The sequence below is a fragment of the Pungitius pungitius genome, chromosome 4 (genome assembly GCF_949316345.1).
Source record: "Pungitius pungitius chromosome 4, fPunPun2.1, whole genome shotgun sequence".
Taxonomy (NCBI): Eukaryota; Metazoa; Chordata; class Actinopteri; order Perciformes; family Gasterosteidae; genus Pungitius; species Pungitius pungitius.
Genome location: NC_084903.1, coordinates 22,893,190 through 22,921,052, shown reverse-complemented (window position 1 = coordinate 22,921,052; position 27,863 = coordinate 22,893,190). Strand labels below are relative to the sequence as shown.

The 27,863-nt window shown below is 46.8% G+C and overlaps 1 protein-coding gene across 1 annotated transcript; it reads left to right on the top strand.

Annotated features, from left to right (window-relative positions):
• Positions 1 to 27,329, top strand: kcnq1.1 (potassium voltage-gated channel, KQT-like subfamily, member 1.1). Its single transcript, XM_037456417.2, has 17 exons — positions 1 to 485; positions 5,288 to 5,378; positions 9,931 to 10,057; positions 10,484 to 10,562; positions 11,132 to 11,228; positions 14,023 to 14,163; positions 15,626 to 15,736; positions 16,131 to 16,226; positions 16,355 to 16,471; positions 18,114 to 18,252; positions 22,393 to 22,449; positions 23,762 to 23,897; positions 25,607 to 25,682; positions 25,774 to 25,868; positions 25,951 to 25,997; positions 26,086 to 26,147; positions 26,583 to 27,329. The coding sequence occupies exons 1-17, from the start codon at positions 148 to 150 to the stop codon at positions 26,814 to 26,816; spliced, it is 2,043 nt and encodes a 680-aa protein (XP_037312314.2). The 5' UTR covers positions 1 to 147; the 3' UTR covers positions 26,817 to 27,329.
• Positions 27,330 to 27,863: the final 534 nt, after the last annotated feature.

Below are 27,863 nucleotides of genomic sequence, written 5' to 3'. Positions count from 1 at the left end.
CGCGCCGGTGAGATCGGGCGCGCGGCAGAAGGTGAGCGCGCACGGGCGAACATTTGTCTGTTTGAGTTAGTAACCGATAATAATAATCATACAAATTAAAAAAAAAAACTGAGAGAAGAGTAACTGGGAGAATAAGGGGAAGCTACAATGTCCAACTCACGGAGGTCTTCTGGCGTGGCACGAGGGAAGAGACCCCCGGATTTGGAGCTCTCGGACCCTTCGTTTCGGCCGCCCGGTGCAGGAGCCCCGGAGGGCAACGACACGTCCTCTGGGAGAGACCGAATGCCAGAGGACGGTAACACGACCACGGACGGGCCCAATGTTTACCTCCACCCGTACTTATCTCACCCCCGGATGTCGGTGCGCATGTCGGTGTACAGCACCGGGATCCGGCCGGTCCTCACACGCGCCTACGTCCAAGGACAAGTGTACAACTTCCTGGAAAGGCCGTCTGGCTGGAGATGCTTCGTGTATCACTTCACAGTGTGAGTGTAATTTCTTTTCTTTATTGTTATTTCCACAGTCATCCGCTTCCATTGGGCATTCAAGGGTATAATTGCAACTCTAATATCCTAATTAAACAGGGAGTTAATTGCGCATGTACTCTCTGAAGCCCTCCCTTCAAAGAAGTGTTAAGCCGGTGAATTTGAGAAAGATGCGGCGTGGATACCAGAGAAGGACCGGAGATCCCTCTAGGAATATCATAAGTACAAGTCGAGCAGATTAAAATATACCATATAATTCCTCACAGATGAGAGAAAACGCGTCCTCTTGGGGGTACCAAAGGATTATCATAAAGATCCATCCTTTTGCAAACTACTTTTGCTCAGCACCACTGTGCACTTTGAGTGCTCAGACGTTGCTTCCAGTGAGGCTTCTCAACCTGACTGGGGACGCTTCGGCATTTGTTTCTCCTTCCTGGCAGCGACGGGTATGTGAGACTACCTTGTTTAATGAAAAATGAAGTATAAATAATACAGCTAAAGATCATAGCATCCTGCTACACATCCTGGTGTAATCCAGTGTGGGATGTCACATTATGCTGCGCCTTTCAAAAATGGCTGTGACAGCTTTTCGGGTGGCTTGAAAAAGAAAAAAGAAAAAGAGAAGAGTTACTCGTGATGAACGTCTTGTGACGCAAAAGGATACACTTCGTTTTGTTGTTGTGTTTTTCTGTCTTGGTATCATCCTGGAAACTGGCAGTCGAGCAGATCCAAAAAGCAGCGTTTAGGCGCAGGGGTTAGGAATGTGGGACATGATCCTCCGGCTCACCCCCACGTGGGCCACCCCCCCCCCCCCCCCCCCCCGGCTCTCTGGCACTGATAGCGGGCGGCTAAACTTGTCAGCGTGAGTGTGTGTGTCTGCTCTGCGGAGGAGGTAGCGGTCCCCGCCGGGCGCTGCCACCCTGTGACCCCGTGGTGTCAGAGGGGAGGCGCGGGGGGAACGCGGCCTGTCGGAGCAGCTCAGAGTCTCGGTGACTCAGAGGGAGCCCGAGCCAACGCAGCGTGGGGGGGGGGCATTACCACGATGCTGGTGGCCATCGCGCACCGTGCGTACATTTCAAATGGTGCGCTCATAGACGGAGGTGTGTTTGCCACGACCTTCCTGTAACGGGTCAGAATTCACTAAATGACACGAGACACCCCAAAGTGCAACTTGGAATAGAAAATCAATATGTTTTTCAAAAGCCACAGTGTCAGAGGCCGATTTCTCTCCTTTGTTTGCTGCTGTAACGGGATGTTTAGGATGAAACCAAAGTGTCGACTCCCCCCCCCCCCCCCCCCCACGCTCGGACCCTGACGAGAACACGGTGGGACTATTGATCCGGGTGATCAAATCTGGGCTGCAAAACACAGAACTTCCTGCAGCTGCACTTGGGTTCACAGTTACGTTGAGGAATGAGTCGTTATGAAATCCTCGGCTCGACACCGATGCCTCCTGCCTGACCTACATGTGCAAACAGCGGCACATGCGACATTTCCTGACTGCTCAGCGCTCGGAGTGGATGAAAAAAAATACGAGGACTTTTCACAGCGTTGAGAATGTTTGCCGAGATAAGAGATCTGCACGGGGGGGGGGATCGAAAAGATCCAAGCGTTCGCTCGGCCTCACGTTTGGGGCCCAACGTCCTTGTGGAAAGGCACCGGCCCCCGGGGGGCTCCGCTGTTTGTTACCCTGTTTGTTGCCGCCTGGCCGCCTACGGTGCCCCGTGAACGTCGGACCCTGCAAAAACGCACTCAAAAAATAAAGGGAATCAAGGCAGCACCAGGAAAACACCTCTCTGAGGTGTGTTAGTAGCAGAGGAGCCGGGTTCGTGGTTTCCTCTGGTACGTTATGAGTACATCGTGGCCCTCTTAGTTGTGGGTCCGTCGTCGTTGTTGTTGTTGTTGTCACCCCACCCGGCAGGTTTGGTACCTGGTTTAGCGAGAGTTCTAGCGGGAGCAGCTAAACCCAAGTTCCTCCTTATCACTGACCCAGAACTCCCACGTCATAGTGACCCGAGTCGTTATCAGAGGTAGCCTCGTGTGTGCGCGTGTTTGCACATGCAGGTCTGTGTGTGTGTGTGTGTGTTTGCGTGTGTGTGTAGGGATACAGTAGGCTGGCTGGAGTCGGGGTCATTATGGTAAAGAAAAGCAACAGACCGTCTCACTGGAAGCAAACGTGGGATATTTTTAGCTCCAAGGAATTAATAAAGCATGTGCCGCGCTGCTGCTGTCGGCCTGCAGCGTTCTGCAAACTTGAGTTGGGTTACATGGTAGCTCGGAGCAGCTTCGGATCCATCCCACACGCCGGTTACACACGAGTCCGTCAGGGGAGGGAAGGGAAGAACAGAATTCGGAGTCCTTTTCAGACTCCGATCCATTAAAACGAAGCAGATATATCTGTCAAAGAGCAGCCATTTGAAGGAAGACATTTTTTCTGATTTCACTCAAGTTTGAGGATTGTGTTTTGTTTGTAACTTGAGCTGTTTCTGGGGAACACACGTTTATAGATTCCTTTACGAGGGGAGTTAGCATTAGCACACGGGCAACACGTCACCTTTGTCAAGGTTAACCCCACACAGGCCAAAAGTCAAATAACAGACCTTGAATCCTCATCTGCATTCATCCTCATCTGTTGTTCTGTGATGTTTCGTTACTTTTGGTTGATTTATCTTCACTCCCCCCCCCCCCCCCCCCCCCAAAAAAAAATGGGTCTCCACACTCGCCGGTGAATCCGCCCATCGGAGACGGATCGGAGCGCTGTGTCCAGAGGTTCCCGCGGGGGCCCGAGCAGCCGAGCCGGTGTATTATTTTGTCCGTTGCTGTGAAATATGACGGTGCAGTGAGGCGCAGAGGAGGTCGTCTCAGACGAGGCAGCGGCGGCGTGTGCCCCGCATGCCGAGTGCGTCTGTTTGCTGAAACGTAATTTAAGCCGAGTCACGCCGGGCAAATTACGGCCATTAGCATAGCGAAAGTGTCTGGCTCGGGGGAAAAGTTTGATGTTCATTTGTGTATCTTTTGATCCTCTTTTCAACGCCGCCCGTCACGCGTTGAGCATAAGACGGCGTAAATTGCAGCCCGCGCTAACGATGTGAGCAGTTTTGTTTGTGCCGAATGTTCCCCCCCCGCTCTCCTTAATGGACAAATTGGCTCCCATTTAGTTGTTGTTGTTGTTGTGTTGGGTCCTTCTTCTGTGTGTTTCTGACGGTTTCCCAGCGGCCTGCTGAGCCGCGCAGGTCTCTCCTCCGTCTTTTATCTGTGTTGACGCGTGGCGTGCGCGGTCAAGCCTCTGTGTGTGTGTGTGTGTGTGTTACTGTTAAAGTGGGGTATTTGGATTCCTGGCCAGTCGTCAATAAAACCCAGACTGTAGCATGTGGTGATAACAGCCTCCGTGGTGCAAACACTGACACATAGTTTCCATTAAAATGTGCTCCTATAGGAACGAGGCCGCGGCCCTTCGGGGGGACTTTTGTGAACAACAGTTTGAAACATTGTCCGGTTTGCAGCCGAGGAAACACTTCCAACAGCATCGTGTTCGCAAGACGTGCCAGTTCCATGTTGGGTGTCTTCCCAGCACACACTGTTCTCTTACACTGTTCATTATTTTTTACCACACACTATCAATTCCTGCGTGGTCAAACCCAATCACGAACCAAGAAGTAGGAGGAAGCTCTTCAGGAGGAGGGACTTTCACTCAGGACGCCATTGTCGAGTTTGTTGAGTAACCTTCGTACTTACGTAAAATAACTGTTTTTAACCCTAACCCTAACTAAGAGGGTAGTTTGTTTCGTCTAAAATCATGAAGCTTTAACTGTGCTGCTGGGTTTCTGGTCTGATCGCCTCCATGCCGTGTCCTATTTTCTAAAGACTCAGAAATCTACCGGACTGGTTGAATACTTCTTCAAGTATTCCAGAAGCTCCGATGAAGGGAAAAACAATGAATGTTCATCGATCCGCGCTGCGATGCGTTTGGATTGGAACACACACAAATTGAACAAAATGAACTGGTGTGAAAACTCACTTCAACCTGGGTGGCAAACACGATATGCGGGAAACCAAAGAAAAGAGCGGGGTCTCTGCGGGGGGTGGGGGGGTTCAATCCCAAGCGAACAAGGTGAGGTCTGAAGAGGCCTCTTCGTCTTCATCCCGGTCCGCTCTCCAAATCCTCCTCCACCGCCATCCAATTAAACAGCCTATCTGTCTCTGACTCTCACAAACAACCGCCGGAGTTTATTGGGCGTCGCAAAGGCAGTTTGCGTAGCCCTCAGTTATACGAGCTGCCCTTCAGAGAAACGGATTGCGAGGGTCCAAGAGTCAACAAACTCAAGGCCACGCGGCGGAGGAGTGAAATGTTCTCTCATCGCGTCGAGGACTCACAGACGTCTCGTTGTTGCTCCATTCAAACACCTGTGACCTTGAGGCTGGGTGGGAGGGGGGGGAAGCAGAGCGATTCGGTGTTTGTTGACTGCCCGTGTGCGCGAAAGCAGCGCGCTCGTTATTTGTCGAGTTCATCGTGTTCACGTGGTCGGGTTCAAACGGTGCCTCCACAGAGCTGCCCGTGAACGTTTGTTTAAATTCAGCCAGATTCTCTCCATGACAAAAGTATGAAGTCATAAAGTCAAACGAGATTGATTTGAGGAAAATTGAGTTGAACAAGAACTTGTTGGCTATTTTCTAGGGTATATAAACAAAAAATAACTGCTACAACCAACATAATATAATAATAATCAATGGTTAAACCAGGGCTGGATTCCATCCCCATTCCTCAAACTAACTTAAGATGCCGATGTGCTTTGTTTCCTCAGGTTTCTCATAGTTCTGGCCTGTCTCATCCTCAGCGTCCTGTCGACCGTGGACCAGTACCAGGCCCTGGCTCACACAACACTCTTCTGGGTGGTGAGTGCTGGAAAGAACTCTTGGGATTAAGCAGTATTAAAGCATTGATTTGTCTCCATTTGGTCTCGTTGTGAGATTACTATCTACCTCTAGCGGAGGTTTTAATTAACAGCATAAGATCCCAATGAGACCTTCGGAGTGGAGCAGTGTTTTTTGGGGGGGGGTCGAGTGAGTCAGAGTTTGCTGTCGGACATTTAGGCCGGAAAAACAAGACCGCGACATCCCGGTCTTAAAAAAAACGATGAATCGATTTAATAACAAACTCCTCAAACTTGCATCCGTTCTAATGTCAACTAGCAACTCCTTTGATTTATTACAGTTTTGGTCTTAATCTCTAGTTTCAAGTCTTCCTCAGTGATGCTCACTTTACGTAAGCCCTGTTTAGAGTATCGTGGACCCTTTAGCGGGGCCACGCTTTGGGGCACTGCTATGATTGGTTGGTACCAGGTTTCAAGAAAACACAAGGCCTCAAACCAACGTGTGACCTCACAGGGGGGGTCACGTCCGCTCCTTATGAAGACTCATGTGCTCAAGGCGATCGGAGCAGAAAGTGTCTTTGTGAGACAAGGAATTGGTGGACTCAAAGTTCAACAACTTTAGCACCGGCTCTGTGGATCTATATTCCCATAGAAATTAAATGAATTAGTGTCGCACTAAAATGGACAAAATAGCTTGTGTTCCTGGCCGTTAAACCACCTCACATTGTGTCACATAACAGACATCACATATCTATATACATATATAGATATATGTATATATATATATAAAATATGGAGTTGCATGCGTGCCACGTTTTTTTTTTGTTAGACCTTTAGAATGTGTTTGGGCGAGAATCACCGAGCGTAAACAAACGTCGTGTCCGCTCGCAGGAACGTCCTCGTTTTGTGCGTTTTAATGATCCAGTTCAGTGGTCCATGAAGCCCAAATGTGTGACCGATGCAGCGCGAGGAGAGCGATCGCTACCGGAGACACTGTGTGAACCTCCATCTAATGTAAATGTTTCCTTGTAATGGCACCGTTTGGGTTGGATGCAGCCTGCAGCCTGCAGTCGCCCCGCAGCACTCTGATCTGCTCCTCGCTTTGACTTCCACCATCTGCTCGCCCACTTCTGGGTCTTTTCTCTTTTTTTTTTCTCTTCTGATTTCTGTTGGCTGGCATCTGCAAACGTCACGATTCTGGTTTTGCTCCCATTGCCATGTCACGTCTCATCAGTGAATAAAAAAGGATGGCGATGCCGCGTTGAGTCATCGTAAAGTTCCTTGAAAGGGCTCATGTCAAATGTCCAATATTAGTTTACCCTTTGGCACACATGTGTAAAATGAACCATCTACACCACATTTGTGGCGGCGTTGCTAAGACAACAAATATAAAACTCCATCTCACACATCGACTGACCGACCCGCTGCCCCAGCACGTCGCGTTGGACTGCATCCGCTGTTTTTTTTCATCCCGCAAAGCTCAATTTTTTAGGGGCGTCCTGCTGGCCAAAAAAGGGCAACAGCTCCTCCTGGAAAGTCGATTTGGAAATGTTGGTGCTGAAGCTGGGTGAGTCACTCGAGCTCTGACAAAAGAAAAGGATGAAAAGGCCCCCGAGGAGCGTTCTGCATGTGGCGCTGGCCCGAAGGACAAGAGGAGGGAGGAGATGCTGTAAAAATCCTCCCAAGTTCCATTGTTGGGTTCAGGAGAGGCTCCTCTGGATGAATCACACCTGTAGTATTTGCTGGAAAAAACACCAGAACATCTTTAATTTCACGCCCCCCCCCCCCCCCCCCCCCCTCTGCATCATAGTTCACCGCGGAGCGCGGACAACGAATTATTGTATTCGCCGTGCTGCTGAACCTTCAGAGAGATCTCCGGCATTCATCTCCTCCACCCTGCGGCCCTGCGGGGGGGCTGTTTTTGTACCCCCGTGCTTTTTAGTTCAGAGATTTGCTGTGTCCCTGCCACTGTTTCATTCCCCCCCCCCCCACCCCCCCCAAAAAAAACAACAAAAAAAAACAAAGAGGCATCTCCTTTGTCTCGCTGCTTTCTTCCTGCACACTCAAGGTCAGCAGAGACCACGCTGTTCTGTGCACCTCGGGTTGGAGGCTGCGTGTTTGGCCAGATGCCCACAAACATCCACATTCCCAAAAGGGCCCGAAAAAAAGGAGAAAAAATAAAGATCCCGACAACACAGCGGGGTCTTAGTTCCCTTGTTCTACAAAAAAGAGGAGAATCAAGTCGTGCTTTATTGGAAAGGGGGGTTGAAGAAAGCTTTTGCGAGGGGGGGGGGGGGGAACGGGGGTTTGAATGCGGATCGATTGGGTTAAAAGTGCTTGTGGATTGGGGGCAAAAACTAGAAAAGGTATCCGAGAGCATTTTATCCTCTTGGTGACAGAAAAGGAGCCGAGGGAGGATTTAATTGCTGAGGGATCTGACAGAGAGAGAGAGAGAGAGAGAGAGAGCAGCTAGAGGTAGATAGAATAAAATAAGTATTGGTGCTTCTTTCTCAATTGATATGATTATAATGATTATTTAAACCAGGAGCCACGTACTGCAAACCCACCCCCCCCCCCGAACTGACCCTAATGGAGAGAGAACACCTGCTGCGGCGTGATGCTTTTTTTTTCTTCTCTTCCCATTAACAGCCGGGACTGTAAAAGAGAACCAGTGTAATAACACTAATTATAATAATGATGATGCCGAAAGGAACAAACATAAAGTCAGAGAAACTACGCGGCTCCTGAGTAACGTTTTTTTTTACAGCTGCTCGGCTCAAAGGGCTCAAAGGGCACTCGATGTCTGACGGACGCTTCTCGACACTCCCTCCATTGTTCTGAAGTTTCTGGTTTTGTTTTAAACGAACCCTTCGTTTTTTCAACCTTGAAGTAGAAGTAATAGAGAATAGACTGCAATAAGGATGCATTGCGGTGAATGCATTCGTTGTTTCGCTACACACCTCGCTGACTTTTTTTTTTTTTTTTTTTTGGGATCTTGAACTCTCGTGGAGGAAAGACACCTCCATTAAGTTCCAAGCTGAAACGATCACCTGCTGTGCAGCATGGAAATAAATAAAATCCCCAGCCTGGATGCCCCAGTTCCTTCCTCCCATCATTCACTGCAAAGCGTCCCCCATTAGAAACCTTTAAAAGAGTCACTTTCTGACAGCTTCAATCCAAATTCTTGTCACTGACTTAAAGAACAATGGAGGTAGGTTCCGTTTCGCAGTCACGCTGCACTTCATCCATTTCCACGTGCTGATGTATTTGTGTGCTGTAATTGATTTTGTTCTAATCCACTTGTCCCTCGGGGGACGCTGGAGGAATTGAAACGGAGCTGCTTTAATTGAGAAGCCCTGATTGTACAAGCTTCCTGTTTAGCGTTGGACACGTGCTGCTAGGGCACTTTATTCCACTTTATTGTCAAGCAAATTAAAAGTAATGATGACGGGGAAAGAGGGAACAAAAAAAAGAAGAAGAGAGGGATTCAGATGTCAGCCCATTAGCTTAGCTTAGCACAAAGGCGGGAAAGCTAATGGCTTTCTCTAAATGGGAAGCAAAGCTCAGAGGCGTTTTGTTTCCTACAGTAAAGCTGACTCCCTTTAAGACGTGAATGTGTTTTGAAAAGCCGTCAATGGATTCAAGGAAGAGGAAAACTGACGCGTCCAAAACGTTTAATGGATAAACACGTGGGACAAAGCGACACTAATGAGCTTTGGAGCGGCTCGTTTCCGGTCTTTGTGTTAAGTGAAGCGGGTTGACTTTCAGCCACAAGGTCGAGGGATCAATCCCCCGAGGGGGGTCCCCTGGCGGAGGCAAGTTGTTTCCCGAGGGGGTTCACAGCAGGCTGAAATGATGGGACGACTTAAATGCAGAGGTCAGATGCTGGAACGTATGTGGATGAAGGGGAAAGCAAAGGGCCGCGATATTTTAGATCTGCTGTGACGACGTTGTAGGTTTGACTACTATTCATATTCAATATTTGCATAGTGAGATGTTTGATACATAGTGATCAGTAATGTGGATACAATGACTAAGTGCTGACTAAATGCTTTAAAAAGAGGAAAAGATAACATAATATTCCAAATCTAAGATAATATCTACTCTCATATCACACTATTGATTTAATGCCAGGTCTTATGTATGTAAATGGATATTTCCCCCAACATTGAGCTATTCTTCTCATTAAATAAATTGGATTTAACATATATACTTTGAACTATTTGTCAAGGTGATGAAATCAATTTTTTTTCATCAGGTCTGTAGTACAAAGCAGAGAATGAATCCACAGTGCGATACAAAGGAAACTGTGACAAACGGCACAGCCGCTGATTGAGAATCAATAATCCGTAATGAAGAAACGAAGCGAAGCGGGCACTTGAAAAAAGCAAAAAGAAGAGGAATCCAAAACAGCGTTTTTTGTGTGCAATCGTTGCATCTAAAAATAAAAATAAATAAATCTAAAGTGCAGTCCTCCTGGAGTCTGAGCAGCTGTTCAGGTGTTGCACTCAATGACTTGCAACAACACCCAATGTCCTTCCAGCTCATTTGTGTCTCCCTCCTTCCTCTGGCAGGAGATCGTCCTTGTGGTGTTCTTCGGCGTGGAATATTTTGTCCGCCTCTGGTCAGCCGGCTGCCGCAGTAAATATGTCGGCATCTGTGGCCGACTGCGCTTCGCAAGGAAGCCCATATCTATAATAGGTGTGAATCCCCCCCCCCCCCCCTGCTCTTACACACACACACACGTGTGTATCTACACAAACACGCGTGGCGCCTCTCACCCACACACACTATCTTCAAACAGCATCCGTCATGTGTACGGAGCTGCATCCCAAAATGAAACATCTCAGACAAACTCAGCATGAAATTAAAACTGTCACCGCAGTATTCCTTTCTTCCTCCATCTTTTTATTCTTCAAATTGGACCCTCCAGGTGATTCTTTTAAAATATGCACCAATGACTATTAGAATTCACATTATTTGTAACCCATCTCACCTCAGCTGAGGATCATTTTTTAATGGTTATTTTTTCCTAATCACCTTTTATCATCTCGTCGCGCTGAACATCTGCACGCAGAACATCTGCATATTAACCCCCCCCCCCCCCCTCGTTCTCATTCAACACAGATCTGATTGTGGTTGTTGCCTCAATAGTTGTGCTGTCAGTGGGCTCCAAAGGCCAGGTCTTCGCCACCTCTGCTGTAAGGTAAGCGGTGAGGATTATAAATCATCTCAGAACGCTTCCCAACACCACGGTGGAGATTAGCACCTCCAGATTTACGCTGCAGAACTGCAAAAAGGGAATCCAAGTGTCTGTATTCCAACAAAACGGGGTTTTTCCGGCCAACGAGCTAAAACGTCTGGCAGTCAGACAGCTGCAGGTGACGATGATTTTCCTCCTTCAAAGAGAAACACACGTTATAGCAAAATCAATGGAGCGCTATTACAATCTAATAGAAGACAAAACCCTGCAGTCTGCTCTTCAGCTGTGCACTGAACGATTGTTTTCATTCATTGTTTCCTCGAGTGTAGGTTTAAAGTAAATAATGGATCACATTTTAAAGTGAGGTTCAACCTTTTTATTGCAGCAAAATATAATTAAATCTATGTTCAGGACCCAGGAGGGAAAAAGTAGCTGTTCACATGGAGGTTAGAGATGGATGAGAGCGTGTGGTGTTGTCTTTGATGCAACAGCTTAATGCAACCCCCCCACCAACAGATTTCTGGTCTAATAACAGTGTCGGCATTTTAACACCAACTTCTGAAATATTCCAGAGGGATTCGCTTCCTGCAGATCCTACGGATGCTGCATGTGGACCGGCAGGGAGGGACCTGGCGCCTCCTCGGCTCCGTCGTCTTCATCCATCGGCAGGTACTCCAGCTCTGACGGAGGACGCGAGATAACGGGGGGGGGGGGGGGAGGGAGGGGGGCCGATTCTTGCCATCAATGCCATGACACTCACCATACCCTTAAAAAGTAGAATACCGAATTAAATCCCCAAAGGTTTAAATTCAACGTTAGAGAAAGTTCATTCGGGGCCTTAAATGATCCTCAATCCGTGCTCATTGAATAGTGTTTAATGTCTGTGCAGCACACACACTAAGGGGAAGCATCCAAACACTGAGTGCTTTCACCAAAAATAGTACACAACCTCAGAAAAGCAACATAATTTGTGCAGTGAGATTCACTCTGGCATAAAATATCGCATTAGTCCCGATGGGGCTCTGAGGCCATTCCACGTTTTTTTTAAAAGAAGGAAAGCTTCTCCGACAACGTCACACCTTGAACGCGTTGTTTTTCCGCTGCAGCCACATACACTAAGTCACTCCAATCAGCGTCCCTTCTTATCACGCGAGCGCTTGTGGCTCCTGGAAGGCAGATTCCCCGCGTCACAGCTGCCGCGTACGGAATATCGGACCCGCGGCATCTCCAGTAATCACACGTGCACGTTACAGGCTCTCGTTTTCCACTGAGAAAGGTGCGAAAGGACAAAACGTCCAAAACACAAAAGTGTGGGAAGAAATGACAAAGCGCCATTGGACCATGGAGCGATTTGCGGTGTGAAATGCGAGGATGGGTCGACGCCGTTTAACCGGGCCTGTTCTGCAACGGTGCCCCTGACAGTTTTGGGCCGAGATCAAATAAACAAATTTCACTCTTGGCGAATTCGACTTAATGCGGCGAGCGCTCCGAGGGATTGAACGCAGTTTAGGTGACGTAGTAAGGATGTTCACTCAAAGGGGCTCCTTCACAACGCAGCCGTCCAATCGGGACGGGATAAGAGCTGCGACCAATCAGGTGTCAGAAGTCGAGACAAAGCAATGAACGTCAAACAGACACAAATGCACTCAAACAAAGTTTAACTCAGGCTTTTAAAAACTGCCACTAAAAACGAGCCACAGAATGATGAAGGATGCAGCTTTGCAGGGCGGGGGTCTCGTCTGATGCTGTTAACATCCAGGCACCAAACATGTTCTGATTTGCATTTTAACATTAAAACAAACAGTGTTCAACAAATGAGGCCTCAGGGTGAGCGGAGCATATGCTCTTTACAATAGACACTAATTGACCGATCGCTAAGGCCCGCCCCCGGCTGCTGCTCCGTCAAGCTGTCAGAGCTCTGTTACCATGGTGATGAAATAGCGATCTAAGTGAGAAGCAGGGAGAGGGTTTTTTTGGGGGTCTGATTCAATTTTACACTGTGATCTGTAGCTTTAACTTCTATCTTTACCTTTTTCCATTTCCTGCTTTCTTTTTTGTTGTTGAAAATATTAGTATTTAGACTATATTTAATTTGGGTTTGCAACAACAGCAACAGCCGACTATGATTGTAAGAGAGGTGCTAATTTAGCCGTAAAATATCGGCCTTATATTAGTGTTGTACCAGAAAATGTTCATATTATATTCAAAAGATAAACTTCATTCAGCAGGCAAAGCAGCCATTCAACATCAGCATATTAAATTCATCTTGCAACTGTTTGATGCAGACTTAAGTATGGAGATAATGTCACCACATCCCATGAAACGACCAAATTGGACACTGAATTGAATGGAGCGTTGTCTGAGGAGTCTAATCCTGGTATAATTTACTCCTTTGTGCCGCAGAGCTCCATTGTTGTCCGAAAACATAAAGCGATCCTCACCGGTGCGGCGCCGACGTTTGTTTTTCGTCACAATAAACTCAGTTTATTCAGAGCTAATCCCCCCGTGCACCATCCTGCCGACACAGATACCCGCTATCCTCACACGTATGTATTCATCTGTGGCTTAGTGGGGTTAATACAGGCGAGTCAACGTCTAGCCCGGTTTGTGAAACATTCCAGGAAACACTGCAATGCCACGCTGTTTTTAAGAAAGTCGCAAAAATAGATATTTAATGACCCGTTTTTTAAGATGTATGTCTTGAGAAGGAGCAGAACGGGCTTTGGGCTGAGAGCATCACTGCTTTCAAACGGCATTTGTTGACTGAAGGGAGAAAAAAAAAAACTGATTTAATTCCAATCTTTTCTTGAAAGTACATCATTGCCAAACTGATAAGTGGGAATCCACTTTTAGTTTAGCAGCAAGACAGCCGAGACAGCAGAATACTGAATCATCACATTCAGCGCATATTTACATGAATATTCACATCCATATGTCACATAAAGACACAGCCACCCCAGACATCTAATAATAAAACTTTTCATCAACACCTCTCAGAGTTTATAGTAATAAAGTGGGGTACAGCCGCTGCTTTTGTTATTGTTGCTATTTTACTTCATCCGTTGCATCATTATTGTGCTTACTACTCTTATTATATAACTAATGAATGTCACATGCATTGACTGTGTGGTGCAATGACATCACCTCAGGATGCCTCTTCCTGACGTTCCTTCTTTGTCTTCTCCCTCTCAAAGGGGCTTTTGGGGGGGAGTTTTTCCTGTGCAGATGTGAGGGTTCCAGGACAGATGATGTCACATGTGCACAGATCACAGAGCCCTCTGATTGGTTATTGTGGACCATACCCGATAAATAGAATTGTCTAACTGATACATTGTGGCAGTGAGAAGGGGCTGTGAATAAAGTACAGATATTTTTCATTTGTCGACCTTCTCTGAAATGATCCCTTTGTCGTTAACTGGGTTTTGTATCACGCCCTTGTGTGCATTTGCATTGTGTACCTCAGGAGCTGATCACCACCCTCTACATCGGCTTCCTGAGCCTCATCTTCTCCTCGTACTTCGTCTACCTGGCGGAGAAGGACGCAGTCGACAGCAGCGGCTACAGCGAGTTTGAAAACTACGCGGATGCCCTGTGGTGGGGAGTGGTACGAACCTGTGTGTGTGTGTGTGTGTCTGTGTGTGAACTTAGCTCAACACACACTTCCAAAATGTTCTATTGATATCTCATACTCCTCAGGACTACGGAGAAAGAACAACTTCTGCTTTATTTCGGAGTAAAGTTATCTTGACTTATGTATATTCTTTTAGTCACTTTGCCGTCTTGGAGAGATGTAGTGTTTCTGCAAAACACATCGAGTTGTTTTAAGTAATATTTGGCAAGTGAAAGGTCGAAAAACACAAGCGCTTTTGATGTGCACTGGTGCTGTTACAGTAGGAGTAGTGTGCAAACCCTCGGGCACATCCAGTGGGCCGCTAATACGAGCAGCCAAACCGGCAGAGGAAACAGAGTGGAAAGGTATTTTCAGGCAATAAGTCACCACCCACATGGCTTTTCTCAGAGACGTCAGGGACTCTGATGATAAAAAACAACGTAGGTGAGATGTCAGAAGATGGATCACAACCTTCAAGCCGGTTTGTCCGGGGGCCACTCGCGGGGGGGGGGTTAAGTCACAAATGATTTACATGTCGAGCATACGAAGGAGTAGATTGAGAAATGAAGAAGCCGTGCTTGTGTTCACTTGGTGCTGCGGCCCGGCGGGGTTTGATGGACGTGGTTTGATGGACGGGATTGAATGGACGTGGTTGGATGGACAGGGATTGATAGGCGGGGTTTGATGGACGTGGTTTGATGGGCGGGGTTTGATGGACGTGGTTTGATGAACGGGGTTTGATGGGCGGGGTTTGATGGGCGGGGTTGGATGGACGTGGTTGGATGGACGTGATTGAATGGACGTGGTTGGATGGACAGGGATTGAATGGACGTGGTTGGATGGACAGGGATTGATGCGCGGGGTTTGATGGACGTGGTTTGATGAACGGGGTTTGATGGGCGGGGTTTGATGGGCGGGGTTGGATGGACGTGGTTGGATGGACAGTGATTGATGGGCGGGGTTTGATGGACGTGGTTTGATGGACGAGGTTTGATGGAAAGGGTTTGATGGACAGAGTTGGATGGACGTGGTTTGATGGACATGGTTTGATGGACGTGGTTTGATGGACGAGGTTTGATGGGCGTGGTTTGATGGGCGTGGTTGGATGGGCGTGGTTGGATGGGCGTGGTTTCCCTCGTGTGGATTTCTTTATGTTAAGATGCCATATCATCCGCTCTCTGTTTCAATGAACCGGATGCCAATACAGAAAAAGCACCACACAAATGCCTTACTGCTTTTGTCATATTTCCTTCAGCATTCGGTTGTAACCCCCCCCCCCCTCCCCCACCTTTCTATTACTTCTGGTTAAAAAAAGAAAATGCCAACTCTGGGGCATTAACTCGAGTGTCAATGAACCTCAATTTTGGGAAATTTCCAGATCTTTGGTTGCTCCAAATTGCTTCCAGCTGTGTTTTTACAGAATGAAAAGTGAAGCCTTTCGTATTCATTCTGGAAGGTGACTGTGACGACCATTGGATACGGAGACAAAGTGCCACAAACCTGGATCGGAAAGACCATTGCATCCTGTTTCTCAGTCTTTGCCATTTCCTTCTTTGCGCTGCCTGCAGTAAGTGGAAAAAAGACAACGCTTCTTTCTTAATTGTACTATTTCGTTTGGATACATTTCTGCTATTTCACATGTTATTAATTGTGAGGGAGAGACATCCCCTTGTACCATCTCCCCACCTGAGAAAATAATAATTATTATAGTAATAATACCGACTTTGGTTTGAAAGATTTAGGATTAAGCATAGTTAGCGCTCAGAGTATATTCGATCTATTCAGCTCTACGAATGAACACAGTGAGCAAAAGACTTTAATATCCCGGCAATAAAGAGCCCATCATTCCTTCGCCTTTGTTCAACTTGGTGTTTATTTCCGTCTTTTGACTCATCCTGCTCCTGCCCCGTGAGCGCGGTTAACGCTGAATTAATGAGCGCTGCGTGCCGCGCTGTTCGCAGGGAATCCTGGGCTCCGGCTTCGCCCTGAAGGTGCAGCAGAAGCAGAGGCAGAAACACTTCAACAGGCAGATCCCTGCAGCGGCCTGTCTCATTCAGGTATTTGTCCAAAGAGCCACAGAGCCCGGCGGGTCCGAGGCGTCGCCGAGCCCCCCGCCTTGTCATTGAGACCGTCCTGCGAGTCCCGTCCGAGCCATGCGTTGCTTTTATTTCTCATGCCCCTCCAGACTTCATGGAGGTGTTTTGCGGTGGAGAACTTTGATTCTGTCACGTTCAAGAAGTTTTTGAAGAAGAGGGCCCACGTCTCTGCCTCGTCTGCGTCCACCCTCAAGCCCAAGAAATCGGTTAGTAACCGTTTAATGGATTTCACTGTAACTTCCCCCTCGCTCGGCCTCCAGTTTTTAGTAGGCACACCGAGGCAGATCGAACGCAACATGAAGCAACACCCGTGCAATGGTGCGAATCCCGCTGTCAGGAAGGTAATAATGTCGCTGTTTTTGGAAACTGTATTTGAGGGGTGTTGATTCGACGCAGTGTGCAGAATCCCTTCTGGCAATCAGGGGGTCCTCTTCACCGAGGGCTCCCGAAAAAGGTCAAACGAGCCCCCAGGATTCCATGCATGCAAGCAAAGGCAACCGAGTGGGCTCTACGCCCATTAGTGCCAAATAACGACTGAAGTGGCGCATACGTTTCCTGCCATAGGCTGATTGTCCTCCTCTTGTACTTTAAAAAGGCTCCGTTCTAGTCTCCGGACCTCCGCAAAGCGCTTTTCACACTCCATGTCCATAGCACAGGCTATCACACAAAGTGCCATCAAAACACGAGGGCCACCCAACCCATTCCCACCCAGACGTCCAGATCGTGCACAACATTCAGGAGGCAAGCGTCTCGCACAGGGACACGTGGACAGGGAGCGGAGCCGGGGCGACCCGCTCCTCCTCCGCCACAGTCTGCCATGCATTCACAGTCCCCAAGGTTGTATAAAATAACAGTGTTTACAATAGGGCCTCACACACAGCCACTCAACAAAACACACACACACACACACACACATCGCCGTGCAGCCTTTCACGTTGCACACGAAGGTCTTAGCATGAAAAAAATGAGCCATGCGTCTTTTCCTCCTGCGACTACGTCGTCCTTTGAGAGGGACCGTAGCTGAAACAAAACACACGGGCTCACATCATTTTCTCTGTGTCCGTTTAAATGAATTCATGTTTTGCAACTTGAATAATACATGCTGCTCGAGTGAGCTTTTAAAAGACACTTGATAACAATTTAAAGGGACAAGTACAGTTTCTGATAGAGTTCGCCACTTTCGATTGAGGCTTTCAGCTGATCTTAAGTGCCCCCCCCCCCCCCCCATGCTTTATGTAAACATTCATTTATTCATTTATTTATTTATTTTCATGGTGAAATTTGATTGAAAGTGCCCCAGTGGGACTTGTGTAATGCTCAGTTCATCTGTGATTCATAAGTGACATGAGTGAACGAATGACTACAAGCTACATTGTGTTATTTATGTTGTGATTTGAAGGATCATAAACTGGTTGATAAAACATTCCATTTCAGTTTGAAAGAATTAGCGTCCTTTGTGTGTTGGAAGGGAGGCAGAAAAGGAAGTAATTTGCAGCCAAGAGAGCCGACGGCAGTTAAATATTAATTTTACAATTCGATAGTACTGCTGCAGAGCAGGCCCGCACTAATCAAAGAAGTTTGGTCAGGCGTCATAGATAGTTCCTACTAGAATTAACAAGGTCTCATGCCTCAATAACAGCAATACAAAACACCTCAAATATTTTGTATTATTATAATATAAGCAATCATTCCTGCGCTGCTGCACCCAGAGCCTTTATCCCTGTGCATGCATGCATTCATTATACGATCCCATATGCGTGTAACAGGCGGAGAAGACAGCATCACTGCAGGGGGTGAACGTGGCGAAACAGGAAGACTTGAGCGCAGATGTTTGCATTTCTCGGGCAGGTGAAGATAAGGAGGAAGCTGAGGAGCAGCGACAAGGACAACGGCCCCACTTCTCCCACCATCCCCAGCATCACCTACAGCTCCGTGTTCGACAGCGGCAGGGAGCTGAGTTCAGACGTGTACAGCACCGTGGGCACAGGTACTCGAGGCGCGGCGTGGGACCCGGCTCACGGGCATCTGAGCCGCTCGGCAGGGTTTCGTTTCAAGCGAAGCTTGTGCAATGTGGACGAGATGCTGCATAAGGAGGGCGAGAGAGAACTACTACTGCGGCACTGGGTGCAACAACAAAAAAATACAAATATTCAGAGATGATTCTGAAGAGTAAAAGGGAAATGTTTGATTCGAGCTCCAGTGGTGGGGTTGTAGCCTGAGATGTGAGAGAAGACAAAGTCCAGACATTAAAGATGAATGAGCACATTGCTCATTCATCTTCAAAATGTGAGCTTGCACTGATGAGCGGATCCTCCGGAGCTGCACTGCTGAGCTTAGAGAAAAGAAAAAAAAAACCTCGCAGCAAACTGCGGTCACAACAACGTAATGTCGATAAGCATTTCGAATCATAAGCTGCATATGAGTCCGTCGATACATTTTAAGTGTGTGCGACTCGCTGCCCCGAGTACTTCAGAGCAATCAATCGATGACTTGGTCGGGAGTTCAACGCCCGAGTTCTACATCTAGCGGTCGGTCAGCTGAGGCCAGCGAGGGGGGCGGGACCTAATCCCGGTGCACACGGACTGAGTATCAGCCTGATGAATGCGGGGAGAGGGCCAATAAAGAACAATCTCAGGACGTCCCTCACTGTCCATAGACAAGAAGTAAGTGGGTGTCATCATCACTCGTCGGTTAAGTTAATAATGGGGACAGTTTAGGGATTGGTCCAGTATTATCCAGTCAATGTATGTTCACTTTGTGATTGTCTGATAACATTATGGATAGAAATTAAATAAAACGGCAGCAAAATACACCTGCTAATGAAATCCTTGATCTATTTATAAGCGCAGTGGTTAGGTCAAAGCAAGGCACCAACAATCCATTTTGTGAATAACCTTCAATATATATACAGTATATACTGTATATCACAGATGTTTGTGTGTTTTTTCAGTGGCAGATTTGGTGTTTTTTGGTTGTGGTGCTTTACTTTTCAACCCTTTCTTGAACTGTAAATATTGCGATTGGCAGTGGTAAAGCTTTTGACTTTTTATCTATTTAAAACTATAAACAGTGCACCGTAAAAGTCACCACCAAAGCCCTGCAAGTGCATTGTGAAAAATGGCATCATCAGCACAATGTACTTAGATGTCGTTATCTGTTGAATGTGGAGCTTTCAATTAGAATATAAAGCCTAAAAGAGGCATGAATAATAATGCAGTATATTTAGTTGTAGCCCTCAGGCCCAAAGTCTACCTACAGTAAAAAATGCCTCTGGTGTGTGTTGATTTTTCGGTGAACTAGAATCTATTTTACTTGTGTAAGGTAGCTGCGGCTGCAAAATATTGCTCGGCACACAAGACAACATAGTGAGCGTGAGGTTGTTTGTATAATTGGTTCTCGGGAGAGATGCAAGCGTACAAGTGTTGCAATTGTGAGTTACAACATAAATGATCCTCTGCGATCTCCTGGCGTCTCGAACACATGGGATAAAAGTAACTGAGACTGTTCCATCAAACCTAAACGCTTCCCCAGAGGAACAAACACCCACTAATTAAAAAGCATCTACGAAATCACTTCATTCATTATTAGTCTTTTTTTAAATTCATTTAATTTCCTGTGTTTATTCGTTTTAACTTTAATCGCGTCCCTTGACGATTTTTCCTAATTTAATGTTTTGCTTGCATTTGTAAACCCTACCTTGAGAGAAGATTTAATAATACTAAGTGCGTCATCATTAACCAAAGAATAGAAGTTATGTTTTCCGTTTTGTTGTCTTTTAGTCAGATTCTCAGCAGGATTGTGGAAAGAAACTAACCAACATATTCCTAAAACCTGGTGGTTAGTGTCGCACGGGCCAAGAAAAAAAACATGAATGTGGTAGCAGTAAGTCTTAATGTCCTTAATATTAATATTATCATCAGTACTTTAAATCTGTACTTGACACCTTATATCCAAAATTGATCCAGCACCAAGTAATATTAAAACCTCTCCCGGCCTGCATTTTATTTTATTGTCCAAGATCTAGAAAGAAAAACTATTTTTATGGGGTTTTTTTGTTGTGAGATGAATTGAATGAATTCAGTTGCCATGTTTTTTTAATCGGCAGTTCAGCTCAGATGCCACCAAAACATTCAGTGGTATTGCACATGGTATGTGTGTGGCTTTACTACACGTATGTGGCTTTACTACATGTGTGGCTTTACTACATGTGTGGCTTTACTACATGTGTGGCTTTACTACACGTGTGGCTTTACTACACGTATGTGGCTTTACTACACGTGTGGCTTTACTACACGTATGTGGCTTTACTACACGTGTGGCTTTACTACACGTGTGGCTTTACTACATGTGTGGCTTTACTACACGTATGTGGCTTTACTACATGTGTGGCTTTACTACACGTGTGGCTTTACTACATGTATGCCGCTTTACTACATGTATGCCGCTTTACTACATGTATGTTGCTTTACTACATGCATGTTGCTTTACTACATGTATGTTGCTTTACTACATGCATGTTGCTTTACTACACGTGTGGCTTTACTACATGTGTGGCTTTACTACATGCATGTTGCTTTACTACATGTATGGCTTTACTACATGTATGTTGCTTTACTACATGTATGGCTTTACTACATGTATGTCGCTTTACTACATGCATGTTGCTTTACTACATGTGTGGCTTTACTACACGTGTGGCTTTACTACATGTATGTCGCTTTACTACATGTATGTCGCTTTACTACACGTGTGGCTTTACTACATGTATGTCGCTTTACTACATGTGTGGCTTTACTACATGTGTGGCTTTACTACATGTGTGCGGCTTTACTACACATATGTGACTTTATTACACGTATGTGGCTTTACTACATGTGTGCGGCTTTACTACACATATGTGACTTTATTACACGTATGTGGCTTTACTACACATATGTGACTTTATTACATGTATGTGCCTTATACCACGTATGTGGCTTAACTACACATATGTACCTCTACAAGCGTGTGGCTTTACAACACGTGCATGTGACATTCTGTGTAATAAGAAGAAGAAACAATGAGCATGGCCAAACATGTGATTGGGTCTAATTCTTTCCCTGTTTTAATCCAAGCCAAGGCGCTAACCTGCAACATCTGTGCCCCCCTCACGTAGCTGCACAGACGGGCTCTGCTCCCGGCACAGCAACACGTATGATTTGCCCGGCGGTGCAGACGTAGGTGTGTCCGCTCACTTCGTGTCCAACGACAATCAGCGTCCTTTGATTTTAAGCCGAAAGGATTTGACAGTTTCCACCGCGTGCTGCTTTCAACTATGAATCATTTAACTGAGTTGCCACGTTGCCATCTGGGCGTGTGCGTGCGTCGACTGGATACACAACGCGCCCTGCTGCTCTGCTGCTGCTCCACCGATGCTGCTGGCCTGCACTGCCTCTCATAAACATCTCATTTCAGGTTTTTGGATGAACTTTACATTGTTGGGATTATTAGCATTATTATTAGGATTTTTGAGTTTTAATTCGGTTATGAGCCGTTTTGGAAATATTTCTACTCACCTCCAGTTGCCAGTTTATTAGTTACGCCTCGCTAAAATGAATTGTGTACTAAAGCAAATCCTTCACCAAAACTATAAGTGTTTTTGAGAGGTGTTGAGGGGTGGTATTACACTTAAGTCTTTAAGGAGGATGCGGTTTGTGGGACTGTTATGTTATGCTCCTTCTCCACCAGATTAATATCAATGAAGCTATGATGGATGGCAGAAACATATTTATTGGATGTACAGTATATGAATATATATATATATATATATATATATATATACGGAAGACACAGAATCACATATATATATATATATATATTTATATGTCATTCTGTGTCTTCCGTTCCTTTCTGGATGCTTTTGGCCTGCATTTGATTCACACGTTGATTCACACATTCACACGTTGAGCTTCTGTTAGTGTCCTCAGTGCAGAGAAAGTGTCCTTTCAAACCGAGTCCTTCATCTTCTTAGGTACACTAAAAGCATCTCTTCTTTGTTTGTGGATCCCGAGCGCGATGAATGGAAAGTCGCATGGGTAATTAGCGTGTGACTAAGTGTTTGACATTGATGATGTTTGTGTTTCTTCAGATTGCCAGCAGTCCTGGACGTCTTTGTCGTCCCTTCAGTTCAGCTCACCTCCTCCAGGTAAGCACATCTTTGGATTGGGAGTTGCATCGTGTCGGTCCCGTGTAAGTTCAGTTTAAAGTGTTGACATCTCGCTTGCTGGGACAAGGAGGAGTAAATATGAGGTACTGGACCATAGTGTAATCCATTTGTTTTCCATTGTGTATGTGTGTGTTGAATCACAAAGCAGCCAGTGGTTAAAACACCTTCGTTCTTGAGAAACCTTCAATGAGCTTCGTGCCTCGTTTACTTATTGGAGTCCGTTCTTTGAGAGGGTTCCACGCAGGACTTTGTGTCGTGGGCTTAAAAAAAAACTCCCTTTTGGTGGAAAACGTCACGAATGCAACTTCATTTGTATTTGTTTTCCTGTATTTATTTATCATTCGCCCTTCAGGGAAAATCAATCACACTGGTGTCACGTGGAGACATCTCAATTTGTGTTGAAGTCATATTTATTCCCATTGTGCACTCAAGGGAGCTTCAATCAAACCGGCGTCAGCTTATTCATCTCAGCAATATCCTTTGTCTGTTTCTGAACAATGACCCATGTGTACACAGAGTAAGGTTTCTCACAGGAAACTGTCACCGTGTTTATATGGAATCAAAGGGCGGCGCGGAACAAAGTAGACGACCAACATTTCCACTTAACTCACGTGGACATAAAACAAAGCAAGCCGACACTACATAAAACGGGCGTTTAAGATGCTCAACATCGGTGTGACTAATGAAACAAATGACAAACACACACATTTACCAACAATGCATCTTATTGACAGTCAAATCAGTTACTTAGGCCGCCGTTTTAACGGGTTTTGTTCAGATGCCCGAAATAAGAAAGGCTTAAAGACTTTAATGTTTTGTTTTGATAGCAAACTTTAAAGCCATTCCATCCATTGAAACAGACTTTTTGTGGTTAAATGAGACGTCAAACCAAAAGCACTGACTTTAGGCTTTAAAGAACCACATTAAACACAGACTTTTATTATAGGCCTCGACCCAAAATACATTACAGATAATAAGGGTGTTAGGACTCATTCCTGCAGATGAGGAAAACATACATATTACCCACCTGTAATCATTGCATTTATGATAATGAAAGATTATTTTCAATTTTTGTAAAATCAGCATGTTTCTTATTACATGATTAGAGAAAGAAAAGAGAAGTGTGACTTTTCAAGGGCACGCGGAGCAAAGCGTACCTGGATGTTCTTCAAAGGTACCAGTTAAAACGCACAGTTAGCGGGAGGCCAGCGCCCCCGTTTGGGCCTCGTTAACCAGCGGCGTGGCTGAGACGTGCCGCTGACCGAAAACCCACCGTGTGTCGCCGCCGCAGTGAAGCGGAGCCCGGGCCTCCTGGACGTCCACTCCCCCGACCCCCCCACCCCGCGGAGGACCTGCAGCTTCGCAGAGGACCTGGACCTGGAGGCCGAGCGAGACAGCGAGCTGGCCCCCGTCGCCTCCGTGTCACAGTGAGTGCAAAGCCGTGGAGCTGCCAGCTGGAGAAGGCCTCTGCTCTTTTCGGGGGGGGGGGGGGGGGCTCCGGGCTCCGTTGCTCCTCGCCGCGGGAAAGCGTTTGCACGCCGGACGTCCGGCGTGAGGGAATGAGTGTTGAGTGTCAGAAGTGAAACAATAAGCTCAACAGTTTTGGACCTCGGGGGGGTCGGGGTTCGGGGGGGGGCGGGGCGGGGCAGGGGGGGGGGGGGGGGGGGGGGTTCGCTCTCTCGTTTGGCGGCGGGTAACGACGCAGAGAGGATCCCTTTACTTTACTGACACAGCTGCTGGTTCCACCCGTCATCCCTTTCAAGACGCTAGAAAATGTCACCTCTTATTACCTCTTATCTGATTTTGAGCTGAGTAACAAGTGGAATTATTGCAGGTTGCGTATTGTGTAAAGAAGAAGGAGAGATGACTCAATTTAGACGATTCAGCATGGATTCTGGGTTACAGAAATCTAACTGCGCGCATCTAGCCCCATGTGCTTTAAAGGTAATGATGAATAAAAGCCTGGGTTTGTCGGGTGCCAAGAGTTTTGAGGTTTGCAGCCTCCCAGAAAGATTTGTCCCACATTTCTCACGTCGCACCGGGGTTTTCTTTTTCCGATCTGGCGAAGCAGCCGCCGGCGGACGCATGAGAGAGGACACAGAGTGCAAAATCGGTCGAGCCGAGGACGACGGGAGGTTTGATCGAACGCGTCGGGGCGCGCGTTCGCGGAGGCAATTTCCATCGAGTCGCCGCCTTTTTCAAGGATGGCTGCACGAGTCCTACGGGATATCGATGCTCTCGGTGAGGGGCAACAAAAGAAGAAATTACCCTAATGGGGATTTTAAATAAAAGGTTTTACGAGTTGAATGAAATACGTACCTTCAACTTAACAAACCAATTTACTTCGTTTTGTAAAGCCCCGAATAACAAGTGTGCCTGTGAAGGGGCCCCTTTGCCTCTTGGGGGTGTCGTTTGGGTAAAGAGAAGAAACACCTCCCCATTCAAACTGCGCTTCCTGCGGTCCTCATTTGTTTTTCCGGTTTCCCGGTCGTGTCGCCACCATTCACGGAGCAGACGGATCACGCGGCACTTTGCGTTTCGCCGCTTAGTTCTGATGTGACAAAATGTTATGATGTATGCGCTGCTTTTGAATGTCAGACCATTAGGTAGCCTGTGAAAAATCCATTATGAGTCACGGACCTTGTTCCCATACAGCACTTGACAAAGAGCTACTCCCCGCCTCCCGTTCTCATTTACTGCCTTTCCGCGTTGAACCCAGATGAGTAATAGCTCCTTAATACGTCCCGCAACATAATAATGGAGCCTCATTTATTCTGGGCTTTCTATTTATGATTTTCAGGGAAAGACACATGGCAGTAGCTCACCTAGTTGACATTCAAAGGGAGACAAGCCGCAATTAGAGGCTTTTCTTGTGGACTGAATAGTAATAACAGAACTGTTGCCTCTGAGTTTGGGTGCGGAGGCGCTGTCAATCATCCTTTTCTCGGGTGATGTGTCCTATAACGGGACCATAAAGCAGTGGTCCCAAAGGGACTCGGAGCAGATCAACCCGGGCGCTGAACTTTTACACCTCGGATTCTTCTCTAAGAGGAAGATCGTTCGCTTTGACAAATATTCACAGCTTTATTGCATTTTTCTCGGGAAGCAATTTTAACACATTTTCTGACTCCCACAGATTGACGGAGTCACACCGGAGAGCCATCCGGGTCATCCAGAGGATGCGTTATTTCGTGGCCAAGAGGAATTTCCAGGTATTTAAGATGACACAAGCTGACCTGATCGGGTGGATCGCCAGCACAAATTGTCCCAGATGGGATTAAATGTTGTTGTTTTACGTAACAGCAAGCACGGAAACCGTACGATGTGCGCGACGTGATCGAGCAATACTCCCAGGGTCACCTCAACCTCATGGTGCGAATCAAGGAGCTTCAGAGAAGGTAAAGTTGGAAGAATTATCCACCGAATGATCCAGGCATATACACATACTGTATCTTATACATCCCGTTGTTTTTCTCTCAGGCTGGACCAATCTATCGGGAAGCAAACGTTGTTCCAGTCGGGTTCCGGTAATGAATCACTCTCGGATGTGGCAGTGACTGTGGAACAAACCACAGCCCTGATCCTCCTGTCTTATTATTTACTTCCCTTTTAAAGACAGAGCCAAAGACAAAGGCACCAACTCCATCGGCTCCAGGCTCAACCGGATGGAGGACAAGGTAACAGCTTGGGCTTCGGCAGAAGGCTGCAATGTGGATTCTTTTACAGCGTCAGATCACTTGTTTTAGTCGCCAAAAAGAGTCTTCAGCTATTCACAAGGCCGTTCTTTTTGTTCAGAAAAGAACAAAAGAAACAGAGTGTTTGAACATTGAACACCTGTGCATGAAAACACCTGCACCTGTTGTTTTTGATTCATAAAAAGAAGCTTGTGCTGGTTCCGCAGCATCTAAAGGGAACCTGTGATGTTATTTTGAGGCTGGTAATGAATACCTCAAATTAACACCGTTGTATTCTTTGGGTCCAATTGGGTCCGATGGGCCACTTACCGATAATCGGGCCCACGTTGAATACTTTGATGCCTTTTTGACGGACAAACATTGTAACGTCGAAATGATTCTTGAAAGCGCTTCTATGAGTCGATTCGTGCGCCGTAGATGACGCACATGGACCACACCCTGAGCCGCGTGGCGGAGTCCCTCGCCTCTCTGCTGGACCGGAGGGACGGTCCCAGGCCGCCGCGGCCCGGCCGGACCCGCGGCGTCCCCCCCGGCCAGGGCAGCCTGCCGGGCTACGAGCAGCTGTCCTCGTCCCCGCCGTCCTCCACCTCCAACGCGGCCCGCGGCGCGGATCCTCCCGGCGGCGCCGGCAGCCCGGATGACAGCGGCTGACGGCTGGAGCCGAGGGCGTCCAGAAGGTTCTGATCCTCTTGGTGGAGTTTGTTCTCCGTCCGACAAAGTTATGTTACGTCGTCAAAACTACAAAGTGTAGGTTGAGTAAAAGTAGATTATTACATCTGCAGTAGTCCTGTGAAATGAGGCATATCGACCTTTTTTAATCTGTTGCCAAATTATAGACTTCAAGCACATTGCCTGCTTTCTACTGAATGTTCCACATGCAAAGGAGATTCATTGATTTTTCTACATATCCTTGTCCTTTTAAATCTTTTGGAGATGATTTACACTTTGTTGCCTCTTTTTGAAATATGACTGGAAATCTGTTCAGGTTAAAGCCAAAGACGTACTGTGATTTAAAAGAAACAAATTGAACTCATTCATATTTAAGGGATGCGGGGGCCTTATATTACAGTTCTTCGCTGGAAGAGGTTTCCGTTTAATCAAATAGCGTTTTTCCTTTTTTTTTTATGTTTAGAAATATTCATCTGTTTGAATAAAAGATTGTGGCGAAATGATTACCCGGAATGGTCTGCGTTGTGTCTGGAGCCTTAAGGGGAAACAAGATAAATTGAAGCTACGGTTTAGGGTCAGAAGTTTCCTTTATTGCAGTGAGGCGGGGGGAGGAGGGGGGGGGGGCTTTGTTGCATCCTCACTGACTTATGCAAATAGGCAGAAGCAGTGGAACTAAGGCCATGCTCCTTACACGAGTGACCTTTGGACGGCAGATGGTGACCCCCCCCCCCACCGCTGACCATCCATGGGGTGTCCAGGCATTCCTTCACACAAGTGGCCGTGTGGAGAAGAGGCCCAAGTGACCATCTGCCTCTGGTGTCCACAACAATGGGCCAAGCACCCTCCCAAAGTGTGCTGATGGTGGTCGGCCTTTGTGCCGACCAGGAGGGGGGGGGGGGGGGACGAGTTTTACGACGGGGAGGAGGGCGTGGAGGCTTTAAAATGACCCCCCCCCCCCCATCCCATGCATCAGTCATGAACACAGAGATGGAGGATTAATATATCCAAAAGAAAGACATAACTGAATTG